The 13,780-nt window shown below is 37.7% G+C and overlaps 1 protein-coding gene across 3 annotated transcripts in view; it reads left to right on the top strand.

The window, feature by feature from the left end:
• Positions 1-13,780, top strand: part of cita (citron rho-interacting serine/threonine kinase a) — a 58,131-nt gene that overhangs the window by 16,678 nt on the left and 27,673 nt on the right. For all 3 annotated transcript variants that reach the window (XM_043238234.1, XM_043238235.1, XM_043238237.1), the window contains exons 11-13: positions 5,840-5,945; positions 6,681-6,824; positions 8,379-8,498. In XM_043238234.1, coding sequence (XP_043094169.1) covers positions 5,840-5,945; positions 6,681-6,824; positions 8,379-8,498 — 370 coding nt within the window. The remainder of the gene's footprint in view (positions 1-5,839; positions 5,946-6,680; positions 6,825-8,378; positions 8,499-13,780) is intronic.

A 13,780-nucleotide genomic window follows, 5' to 3' on the forward strand; every position in this document is an offset into this window, starting at 1 on the left:
GCTATTTTCAGAGCAAATGTGAGCCTGAAGCAGTCTTCAGCAGCACAGGTATATTTTTTAGCAAAAGACAACAAGACATGGGTCAAAATGATTCATTTTTCCTTTATGTATAAAGTAAAGATCATGTTTGATGAATATATATATATTTTTTTACATTTCCTGTAAATTTAAATTTAGTAAATTTACTAAAACTTAATTTTGATTCATAAATTGCATTGCTAAAAACTTCGCTTGGACAACTTTAAAGGTGATATTCTCAATATTTTGATGTTTATTTATTATATTATTATATTTATTTTGACCGTTGTATCTCAGGCCAAATATTGACCTATTGTTCTAACAAACAAGACATCAATGGAAAGCTTATTTATTCATCTTTCAGACGATGCATGAATCTCAATATCAAAAATATCAAAATTGTGCTAAAAAAGCCCTAGTGTGATTTAAAAGGGAAAGCATAAATGTGATTGTTTAAAGACCAGCCTCCGTGTGTGTGTGTGTGTGTGTGTGTGAGTGTGTGAGAGTGTGTGAGAGTGTGTGAGAGTGTGTGAGAGTGTGTGAGAGTGTGTGAGAGTGTGTGTGTGTGTGTGTGTGTGTGTGTGTGCAGTGCGTGTGTGTGCGCGCGCTTGAGAGTGCGTGTGAGTGCGTGTGAGAGTGTGCGTGTGTGTATGAGGAGGTCCTCGTTCCTCATGAACGCTCTGAAATCTGTAACGGTGCACAGCCACTCAGAAGCGACCTTCCACGCTGGTCCGCCTGACCTTTCTGGACGGCGATCGAAGCAGCGCAGCGTGTGTGTGACAGCGTCGCCGCAGGAACATCGGGAGAACATTTACCGAACATAGGCTGTGAGTCAGCCTCGTCTTTGTCCGTCAGCCGCTCTAAGAATAGCCGTTGTAGGAATGCATCAGCGCTCCAGCAGATCGATAGCTACTGTATTCACCGAATGCCTAAGTGTGTTTACATCCGCCGCAGATGCCCAGAGTTAGTCAATGTGCCTGCCGCCCACTTCAGACAAAAAGAGCAAGACGCTCTGACGCCCTTCGCATGCGATGACGTGCTTGAATTGTCAATAGTTCGATATTAATGCCGTAATAATTGAATTCCACCTGAAAGCTTTATTGATGCCCGCTAATGTGAAACGCTATTCTCAAAGGTCAAAAGATGTTTTCCCGTCGCGCTGCGTTTTCCCTTCGAGACGGGATTTTCTCTAAGGGCTCGGTTTGAGATGCACAGCCTATAATTACACACACAGACGCATGCGGCCCGTAATCGAGTCGGTTGTGGGCCGCTCTGATCAGACCCCTGGGAGGCGCCGTTTTCTCCGAAGGGAGGTCTGTAAGCGCTGGGTAATGGACTGCTTTACAGCAAACAGGCAGAACCTCTAATCTGGTTAGACCTCACTGGTACGATGCTGTGGAAAGCGTGTTTGTGTGCGTTTAGACGCTCTCGAGGGGGTCTGGAGGTGCAGAGGTTTTCCGTTTCACAGCTCCGCCAGTCGTGTTTTGATTGGACGACACGTGCCGTCATGCTCCTGGAACCGTAATTAGGGCCCTGTGATTTTAAGGATGTGGAAAACCAAGATGGAATTATTATACAGATGCAATAGTTTACTGTATGATGCGGAATGTTACAGAATCAAACTTGTGCCTGTGATTATTAAAGCGCAAAGGACTATGTAAATATGAATTCTGCATAATAATAAAATAATAATACTGCAGTTTATTAACATTATTTATTTAAAACCTGCAGTTTGCAAGGAATTGTTTCAATTATTTGATTCAATTTTAAAAGATGAGTTCATTTGTTAAAGTTTTATACATGAATTTACTTTTCCGCTGTTTTTGATAATAAATTTTAAATCATCAAAAAACTGAATCCAGAAAAATTCAAACAGACAACGTAATGCATGAGTAGCTTTGCCAGCCATTTATTATGAAAGCTATTTATTATCATTTTTATTACTATTTTGACATTTTAAGTATTTAAAGTTTGAAGAATTAAGTAGTTTTAAATTGTTGTCGTTTTTTATGTTTATAAAATGTATTGTTTTATTTCAGTTCTAGTTATATATTTAATTACATCAAGGTAAATTAAATTAAAATCAGGAATGTTGCATTGGCAACTAGCGGGGTTATCGTTTATTTTATTTCAGGGAACGAAAGTGTTATTTTCCAGCTCCTCATTTGTCCAGCAGTCTTGGTTTAGAAGTATTTTTCACGTTCATTTCCTCCATAGAGATTTCCTGCACAAATTCTTCAATAGAGAACCATGAACCAAACCAAGCGGCTCTGAGGTAAATGTTTCTGATGAAACGATTCTTTGAACATCTGCGAAGAAGACACACACTTGGTGCTTTACAGAGTTAATGAAACCCATCCCATGACGTCTGACTTGTGATGGAGTCAAACCACAAACGAATGCAGTTCAAAAAAATATAAAAAGTATGAACTTCATTAGAAACAAAAGTAAAAAGTGTAGGCAGTCTGATCGGATTACATCAGCCGCAATGCTTCATGGGAGTGGGCGGTCACCGCTGAGCTTTCTTTTTGTTTCCATGGTAACAGTGACTTCTGTTTATTGTGTAGTGTATTCACCAGCAATTTGGCTTTCAAACATGATTGATGGTCATAAAATGAAGCTGACGTGTGCCTCTACAGAAGACGAGCATCCTCAGAGTCTTTATACATTATGCTGCTCCGTGGAGGAAATGAATGTGATTTATTATCTTCTGCAGCCTTGTTTTTGTGTTTTATACGGATGCGAGGCAAGAATAAGGTCTAAATCGTCGGTAGTTGGTACCAAAACTATTCTGTAGTTGATGGTTCACGTGACGTCACACTCTTATAGGAAACCCCGGCAGGAAAAACAAAGCTTTGCTCCACTGACCGCCAGTTATTTTCACGCAGTTTACATTTAGTACTGTAGAAGAATGCATATTAAAATTATTAAAAGGTGTTTTTCAGTAAACACCTTATTGTTGATTGTTTTATATAATATAAACTCAGTGCACGGTTTCATGTTAAGTGGATGCCCATTTATATATTTAAAAAAAACATTATCATTGAGACTGCGTTCATATTCCAGCCTCATCTGCTTTCCTGTGTAAACTACACATCATTAATACAGACAATACTGTATTTGATATTTAATATTGCCTCGGGGGCTTAATATGGATTGCAAATTGCCAAAACCTGAATTTTGTTCATATTATTGCTAATACAGGATTTAGGCAGGGCATTGAAATACATTAAAGTCATTAAATAATTGTTTTTTTTTTGTTGTTTTTTTAAAATGAAGGCCTTAATTAACATTACATGTTATTCTTACACGCATTGAAGATTTGTTGATAGTTTTGAAGAAAATATAATAAATATGTACGTGGGTGTGATGAACAAATCGAACACGCTCATGGCTCAAATGATGACAAGATCTAAGCATTTGTGAATCTGCATCATGCATAAAGAAAGAAATCATTTTTTGCATGCTCCTTTCAACTCTGTTACATGATTTTGTCTGGTGATATTTTTACTGGAAGACAAAACATATTTGACATTAGATTTGCATTTTTGTTCTTTGCGTTCTCCACCAGTTTTATTTTGGTTATTATTAATAATTCTTCAGCTGTTTGAGATGGTGTTCCTCGGCAAGTGTTTGAGAATGATTCAATCCTGACTGATTGTTTTCCTGTTTGCTTTTGTTTCTGTGCATTTCAGTTTTTTCAAACCCATTATTTCTGTGGAGTATTTGTTCATCAGAGGCAGCATCTGTTAATGCCCATCTTTCTTTATTCTCTGGGATGCGGAGGGAGTTTATCGAGAGGAACGGACTTTAAAACGCAGCGTGATTCTCTCTCCTTCAGCAGGAAACGCTGAACATGAACACCGTTGACTGTGTTTGTAATGGGATTTAAGCTCAAGCTAAAGGTCTTCAGGACTCTGCGGGCGAGCTGTCAGAACGACAGTCGAAGCAAATATTCACGAGCTGCTGCGATTGGCTCATCTTTCCTCCGCTGCAGTATTTCTGTCAGTTTTATTCCCTCCCCGTCTCTGTTAGTAATGTCTGTTGTGATTGTGCGGTGGCTGGGATTTCTCTCTTTATATTTGGAGCATGTTTATCCGTCAGACCACATTTCATCAGTTCTGAATCACTGACATACGAAGCATGTGGGAGCTCAAGTTGTTTCCTGTCTTTGTCGGTTTGTTCTGAGGTTCACGTGTCTTTTTATACTGTTGTAGGCGGCCGCTTCTCTATATTTAGGCGTTTCTTTGTGTCTTGGTTTCCTCTGTGAGAAGTTTTCAACTCCAATCCATTGCTGCTTTGGCTTCCTGAAGAGCATCTGTGCTGCTTTCTAAATATTGCACATCGGTTTCGGAGAGTGGGAGGAGTCTACCGTTCTACTGACCAATGGCAGGCATGGGGCGGAGTCAAATGAGTGGGAGGAGTGTTTGGGAAACCTGTGTGGAAACAGTCATAGTTTTACTTGTTTCAGTCTGAGGTTTGTATATATTTGTGTTCTTTTCAAGGACTTCACAGGGACCACAAATGGTTAAAAAGTAACTATAATTTGTGCTTAAGTAACCCACTATATACAAAGTGTTCTGAAATGATCTATGATATGATAGTTTTATGTGATGAAAATGATAAATAACGATTTGCGGACCTAACCTGGTTCATTAAAAATGTTGGTTGCAGCGGTTCATCAAGCATTGAACATTGAGGAGCGACTTAAATTTGTACATTTATTTTAAAGTTGATTGAATTTCTCACTACTATGTCTGATTTTTTAAATATATATTTGTATCTGAATTTTGTGGTTATCATTTCTATATTTAGATTATATAATATTGGCTATGTGAAATTCAGAAAGGATGAATTCATTTCCCTTTCAATTTGAGTTTTATGTGATGATGTGTTTGCTCCGTTCATCTTTTTTCTGCAGCGTGTGGGTTTCCATTCAGGTCCTTTAGATGCTTGAATAACGTGATCAGGATCTAGAGAGAAGAGAGGTCAACTTCCTGTTTAATATGAGCAAATGACATCATGAAACGAGTACACGCTGATGAGAGTGCAGGTTAATTAAGCTGTTAAAATGAGTAATTATGGTTCAGTCTGGAAACTGCAGTAATTTGATTTCAAACTCAAACAGACTCACACGGTTGTGTAAATGAATGACAGTTGTTATGGTGTTGTGACCCTCCGGCATGGTTTGGAGTTCTGGTATAATCAGCACTTTAGCAGCGTGTGTGTGCGTGTGTGTGTGTGTGTGTGTGTGTGTGTGTGTGTGCGTGTGTGTGTGTGTGTGTGTGTGTGTGTGTGTTTTTCCTCCTCAGCACTTTCAGCTGTAATGAGCCGATGTCTAATGGCGGAGACAGAGATCCTCGAGTTCAGATGACTTGAGCAAGGCACAAGCGTTGTGTGATGAAATGAGAGAATGTGAAGTGAATTATTGTCTTGACGTGATGCGGAAAGTCTGTCCTTGTTAATGAATTGAATTGGAGTTTTGTTATGACAAATCTCAGTTAATCTAATCCGATATAAACGTAGCTCTCTTGTGGATGTTTGTGATTTTGTGACACTTGCAGTTAGCTGATGAGAATGTTCCCTGACGTCTACTTCGTGTCATATAAATTAATACACGCCACGTGAAGATGATGTTCTTTGGTTTTGAATGAGTTAATTAACATTCACATGAAACTAATGGAGTGTGTAATGAATGGGAAAGGCTGAGCAGGCGTCTGTGTGTGAGTGACTTTATCTTTGTCTTGGAGATTTGTCACTAGATGAGAGTAGCTGTATGTCTGCTGTGGTTCTGATTGGGTGTTTTTCTTCGTGTCGTCAGATCGGTTGGCGCAGGGCTCAACTCTCCTGCCAAGACCAACTCCATGGAAAAAAAACTGCACCTTAAAAGCAAAGAACTGCAAGACACTCAAGACAAATGTCACAAGGTAAGAGCAGAGAAGCAGCTGGATTTTTAACGCAAGATAACCTGCTTTAACTTCAACCTATTCCTCACATGCAGCATTAGATGTGCAATAGATGGTGTTGAATTTTTGAATTTTCTAAAAAGTTGACATATTTTCATGTTTTTGTCTGGTGATGGATACAAGCTTCCGAAACGCTGTCATTTGGTCCATTACTGTAATATTTAAAGTTAAAATTAACAAACGATCTGCGTGCAGTCCTTTAAATTGCACTTTTGCAGTTTTTATAATAACAAACTTATTTAATTTAGTGCATGCATTATTTGTAAATTATTGGCCAGTCTATGGAGTTAAATGTGACGTTATACGTGACATTGTTCACAAGCTGCTTAATTGACATCTTTCTGTGGTTGAAACTCTGATTGATCGATTAAATGCAGTATTTCCCCATTTGTAGTGGCATGTATGCAACTTCATTCTCTGCCAGCGCTGCTGTCATGATTGTTTTTTTCCGGTAACACTGTACACAAGGCAGCCCTGTGCTTACAAACACTGCTTTCTCTTTCTTTGAACCACTTCCGATGTTTATTTGGTGCTGTAGCTAGTAGTAAAGAATAGGCGATCGCTTCATGACTGCAGGCCTCTCTCGGTCTCCTCACTGGCCGGTGTGTGTGTGATGTCACGGTTGTTTTGGCGTTGTCAAATGCATTCAGCTGGAAAATGCATTCAGACCTGGTGCTTGTGTTTGTGGCCGCTCAGATGGAGCAGGAGATCTCACGGTTTCAGCGTAAGATGACTGACCTGGAGTCCGTCCTCCAGCAGAAGGACGTGGAGCTCAAAGCCTCCGAGACCCAGAGGAGCATCCTGGAGCAGGACCTTGCCACCTACATCACCGAATGCAGCGTGAGTGAAGCCCGGATTCTCATTCCTTCATCATAATACACTCCGTTTACAGAGACAACCGGTCCACGCTAGGATACTTTGGCACAAAGGCCAAGAAATTAGAGGTGCATCGATTTAAAAGAAATAAATATCAGATGGGGGGAAAAAAACTATGGAGGTCAAAACTGGCAGAAATCAAAAATTAAATTACAAAAATAAATAAAGAAATAATTATAAACAAACACATTTCATTAGTTTAGTTCTGTTTTTATTTGTGATTTTCTTTTGGTTCAATCATGCATTTATTTTACTTATTATATTTAAGTCTTTATCTATTTATTCACAGTCATTTATCTCCACATTAAAAAAAAAAACACAAACAAATTATTAAAAAGGAAAAAAGTAAAAAAAAATTTTTTTTGAATTTAAAAGCCAATTGTATATATTATTTTACTTTTCTATTTATTACATTTATTCGATCTTTGTGCAGGTTTGGTCCTCCATAAGAAAGATGGTTAACTGTTGTTTAGAGCTCAGTCATACGTTTCCTAAAACATCAATTACTATATTTCTGTGGATCTTCTTGATCATCAACACTACACAATCGGTCTGAAGTTATTAACTTGAATATTAGATAAAACCTTTAAGGATAAAGCTTTGGTTTAGCTGTACTAAAGTTTGGGGGGAACGCATTAATTTGATGTCACGTGAACGAAAGGCGGTTGCAGATATTTAAGAAAACCTGCACACAAACAACAAGGGAAACACTTTACAGAATATAAATGCTTGATCCTAAAGAGTTTTTTCAGTTCTCACATGATTGCATCCCGAACATCTGCACGCAAGATAACATGACAGCATTTGCTATTGCATTCAAATCATTATGATGTGGGGAAAACATCTCCTGCAATAATATAGAAGTTGTGTGTGGGGAGCAAGGTCTGCTCTTTTAAAAGTGTTGAAGCCAAACGACTTTCATATCGCTGTGGATGAACTCGCAGTGAACCACGGAGCATTGCTTTTGATCATATGCATCTAAAAATAAACCAAGAGCCATTACTTCTAACCGACAACGAGACGTTATAGATGAGAGGCTCTAAAATTATTGGAAAGAAAGAAATTCCTCATTATTCCCACCTCTTATTAACATGGTCACAGATTGTTCACTATTGTTGCCTTAGCATTGTAAACCTGTGATTTTAGTATATTTGTGACTATAAACATATGCTCTTTTTCTTTAAAACGGCTCAAAATTAAGTCATTAAAAGCTACTTTGAATCTGTTGTCTCTTGGCTAGCTGCTAGTTGTTTAGCTCTCATCCCCGGGAGTGTGTGCTTTCCCTCTGACAGCAGGACTTTATCAGTACACACTCTCTGATCGACGTATCTAGCGTCTTATATCTAAAACAGCACAACTGACTGGATTTCATATCTGCGCTCTTGATGTTCTGTCTTCAATGCAAATACACCCGCTGATAAAAACACTCCAGGCACTTTTTGTTCTGACCTTGCGTTCCACACTCTGCTGCATCTCAACGTAACAGACGTGTGTGTGTGTGTGTGTGTGTGTGTTTAGAGTTTGAAGCGCAGTCTGGAGCAGGCTCGTGTTGAAGTGTCACAGGAAGATGATAAAGCTCTCCAGCTCCTCCATGACATTAGAGAACAGAGCAACAAACTCCAGGAGATCAAGGAGCAGGTGAACGTCCACACTTCACCACACCGTGACTCTGAGGAACATTTTAATTAGGACTGTCAGTCGATTCAAATTTTGACTTCGAAAATACTAACATAAGTGGTTTTTGTGTTAAATGAAAAGGCATATCTTCATTTGATTCATTCAAATGACTGATTCGTTTAGAATTTGAAGTAAATAGTTTTTACTTAGAATGGTTGGTTCACACGATTCACTCAAAGCGCTGGTTTTTACGAAACTAAACAACGCTCCGAGCAACAACTCTTTCGTGGCTTTAAAGGTAATATGTTCTCTGCAAAATTGAGCGTAAATCATGTTTAAAATATAGTTTCTATATTTCTAATTCTTGTTAACAGAAGAGGATTTAAATTGGTGATATTCTGGAAAAACTAAGCACTCGTGTAATACTTCTCTCCCTGCTTATATGATATGACACAGAAACACATACAGGGGCATTTTTTCCAAATTTCTTGAATTTTAGGACATAACTGCATTTATGGAGATGATCTACATGTCTGGGGGGCGGGGCCAAAGCATTACCTGCATTAAACTATATATATATTTTTTTAAATTGTAACATTATAAATGTATTTTTTGTCACTTTAGAATTTTTGCATCCTTACTATAATTATATATATTACTATATTTTTTTAATCTTGCCCCAAAGTATTAAACAGTAGTGTATCAAAAACATATACGAAACCGATATTTTGGTGAAAACTATAGTTACTATAGTTCCAAGTAATTGATATTGAATAAGCACGTGTCTGTGAACCCGTATCAGTGGTCCGTCCGATGGTGTCCTCCAGCTCCTTCATTAGCTCGACTTTATTAGCCATTCATTCGCAGAACTGAACTCCGTAATTGAGGCCGGTCTGAGGAGACTCGTCTAAACGCAGGCTAATCGCTAATCATCACGCATCATTGAGTTCCTTCACTAGCAAACCATGTTGCTTTTTCTCGGCTCGCAGGTTTATTGGTGTTTTCCTTTCTGCGTGTAGTCGTTTGTTAGCGTAATGTCCTGTCGGTGACTGAGACGAACACAAACACACTGACTACTGCGCTGTTTTATTAACCAGTCTCTGGTTACGTACAAACCATTACGATCTTTTTAATTCGGCTTTAGTAGGATGTGATTGACATGGTTCGTTTGATTTCTGCCAAATAAACATAGTCCTAAATAGGGATCTGATCTCTCCGATAATAATTTTGGCCAATAGCCGATACCGATATTTAATAATTTCTTCATTTTGGTTAGTTTTTTAACAAGATCTTATTTGTTAAATTTGATCAGTAATATTAAGGTTATTTTATAATGACAGTACACAGAAGATTTGAAAATGACTACCAATAAATTTGTTTATTTTTTACCGATAAATTAGTTTAATAATTAATTTAATTTTAATCACTGCATTTTCACTCATTTTTTTTTTATTCTTTTTTTTATTTGTACAAGATGCAGTTGTACAAATTCTGAAAATCCTTTTAGAGCTCATGATTTATTTTAAAAATGTAATGTATTACACAATGAATGAATTAGTATAAATTATTATTATTATTTTTTTAAAACACACCCATGATTTTACGCCATCAATCACTGTATTATTCTAAGTAGGCCATTAACCACCACTAAAAGATCAGAACATGTACCGTACATTGTTTGATAGTTGTTACATCACTAATCTGTAAACTGTATTCACGTCAGCTGAAGATCATCACTTAAAGCTGCTGTGACGATGTCTTTTAAGAGGAGAATGAGTCTGTAAGTGTCTTCTGTGAGAGACGAGAACAGGAGAAACTCGTTTGGTTTCCATAGAAACAGCTGTAATTGTTTATTATCTATGGGTCATTGCACAAGATTACAATGCAGGGTAATTTTAAGTGTAATACTAATATGAATCGCCAGCATCTTACTCTTCATCGCCTTTCTGTGTTTTTCGAGACTTCAGAGTGCATGAACTCCGGGCGTTAAAAGTATGGTTTTCATTTGTTACTGTATCTCCAGAGGGGTTTAACAAGGTTTTCGGTTTAAAGGCATGAACGAAAACCAAGCAGATGAGAATTTGAGAGATTCTGAAGTGGGCATCCATCGGACACTCTGCTGTCCCATGAAGACAGATTATATTAGAAAACTAGTAAACAATTAGGTTATTAGAGAATAGTTCACCCAGCAATAAAATATTGCTGTAAATGTGCTCAGCCTCAAGTCATTTAACATCATATTTGTAGAAAAATGTGATTCCATCACTGCCTCAGCAACGGAAGTGAAGGCTTTTTAAACTAAAACCCGAGTCCATGTTCCATAATGTTTCCTCCAGTTGTCTCTCGCATCAAAATCTAGCCGTATATTTGTTTAGAGATTTGTCCAGATTTGTTTCAGCTTTTGTCTGTTCACTGCTGGACTGGAGCTCTGCGGATTATTGTGATGTTTTTATCAACAGTTTGGACTCTCATTCTGACGGCACCCATTCACATCCATTGCCGAGGCAGTGATTTCTCCAGATCACTTTAAGCTGAATGCATTTAACAGATCCATTCAATCGATTTAAAGACTTGTGTAGAGATGAGCTCTGACTAATATAACGCAGTTAACGGGACTAGATGCACATACACCGGGAAAACATGATGCTGTTTGAGTTGTGTGCATGAACATGAGCTCAAGGCATTATGGGGAATAATATTTCACTCACTGAACTAGACACAAGAATTAGTGGATAATCCTGTGCTGGCAAACCTGTGTGGAGCTCGTTTTAAAACCCTGAGTATGTTGAGACGTGAGAACCGTCAGGATTTACAGAGAAGTGGCGAACTGAGCCGTCAGATGAAGAGAGGGGCTTGTGTTGTGTGCAGCCTGATTGTTTTCCATAGCTCGATCTTCAGAAATCAGAATAATATACTGATTTACCGCTTGAGAAACTTTTCTGATTATGATCAATGTTGCAAACAGTTGTGCTGATTAACATTGATCTTTTGTATGTGAGTGTTTATTAGCATGCTGGATGTTTCGCTCTCGTTACGTTCCAGTGATTAAGTGTCTTACTGGTTGACGTCTCAGAAGATCTGATCCACAACACAGCCTTCACTGACCATCTCCTCCGATCAATATCAGCCCGATTCAATCCCCAAACAGTTGTGCTAACAACTCTGTCCCTTGTACACAGTGTTTATTAGCATGCTGGACACACTCTCATACTCACACACACACACACATTAAGTGTCTTACTGGTTGACACCTCAGAAGATCACCACACACACCTTCACTGACCATCTCACACACACACACACACACACACACACACACACACACACTAACACTCTCACCACTCACACACACACACACACACACACACACACACACACACACACACACACACACACACACACACACATACTCACACACACACACACTCACTCACACACACACACACTCACTCACACACACACACACTCACACACACACACACACACACACACACACACACACACACACACACACACACACACACACACACACACACACTCACTCACTCACTCACACACACACACACACACACACACACACACACACACACACACACACACACACACACACACACACACACACACACACACACACACTCACACACACACACACACACACACACACACACACTCACACACACACACACACACTCACACACACTCACACACACAGACACACACTCACACTCTCACTCACTCACTGACACACACACACAAGCTCTCACACACACTCTCTCACACACACATACACACTGACTCACTCACTCACTCACACACACACTCACTCTCTCTCACACACACACACACACACAGAATTTAAATAAATGCAATTTAAATAAATGTTTATGCAAAACCAAATAGATTAATAGCTTATATAAAATGAGTTGATAATAAACTACACTGTGACTCTTTTAGTGACATGTTTCTTAACCGTTTCAGCAGGACTGAGAAATATGCTAATTCGATTTTTTTTAGCTTGTTTATGATAAAACAGTGTAATCCAATTGCAATTCAAATACAGTAATCTTACATTTAGGCTTCAATGTTGACCCACAGTTTCGTTGTTCAGCACATTATCTTGGCTCTAGTGTTTTAACTGTGTGATATTTCATAAACACTTAATCACTCGCTGAAGTTTGTCGTTTAATAGTGATATTTTCCATTACGGTTCACTTTCAGCTGCCGTAAATGACTGGATGATGGACCTTCAGAGAGTGATCGCTCTGAACAAACATCTATGTCCAGCAATCCCGTGATTTGGCAACCGAAACATCGTTTGTCTCTTAAACGTTTCCTCGTTGGATCTGAATAAGATGCTGTCTTCGGTTGAACTGAAATGATGTGAAGAGCTTCTCTCAGACCTCTAAACTCAGCACAATTAACCCCGCGAGACCCGCCGGCTTCAGGGAGAATCTCAGCCTGTAATCATTCACATTATATTTCAGTCTCTCTCTGAAGCCGCTCGTTTAATTCTTTAATGCATCTTGCTCGCTGAAACCCTCATTAACCCGGCCGGTGGCTGTGAGCGGGTCGTTTCACAGGAACACAGTCTGGAGCCGCTCAGAACCAGGGTTATTATTCTTACCCATAACTATCAAAAAACTCTTTTTACGTGTTAAAAATATTAAACGTTGTGTTACGTGAAATAAAGCAGAAATAAAATGTAAAATACAAAGAATACTTTTTTAAATTGTAAAAAATAATATATATATATATATATATATATATATATATATATATATATATATATATATATATATATATATATATATAAAATTACTGAAACAAGTTGAATCTAATAAAAGTATTTTAAAAAAGCTGATCCATGATTTTAATAATATAAATAATATATAAATAATTAGAAAATAACCAGGGTTGTTATTGTTGCTTAACATAATAAAAAAAAAAATTATAAAACGTTTAAATTAAACTGTAGTTCATAGAAATGTAAGGTGAAAAACTTAAATATAAATATTATATAGTTAATTATAATTAAAATGTATGTTATAATCGAAGATAACAATAGAATAAGAACAAATAGAAATGTTGGCAAGTAACTGGAATTTAAAAGAATAATAATGTAACAATAATATAATAATAATTATAATATTAATCAATGAAATAAAAAGAATACTGAAAAGTAAACAAATTTAACCCAGTTAAAAAATAAATAAAAGGTAATTAATGACTTAATTAGAAGTTAATAGTGTATGAGTAATATTAAAATGTGAGCACCACTAATAAGCCATGTAGTACACTGTATT

This window comes from Puntigrus tetrazona, chromosome 5 (genome assembly GCF_018831695.1).
Source record: "Puntigrus tetrazona isolate hp1 chromosome 5, ASM1883169v1, whole genome shotgun sequence".
Classification (NCBI taxonomy): domain Eukaryota; kingdom Metazoa; phylum Chordata; class Actinopteri; order Cypriniformes; family Cyprinidae; genus Puntigrus; species Puntigrus tetrazona.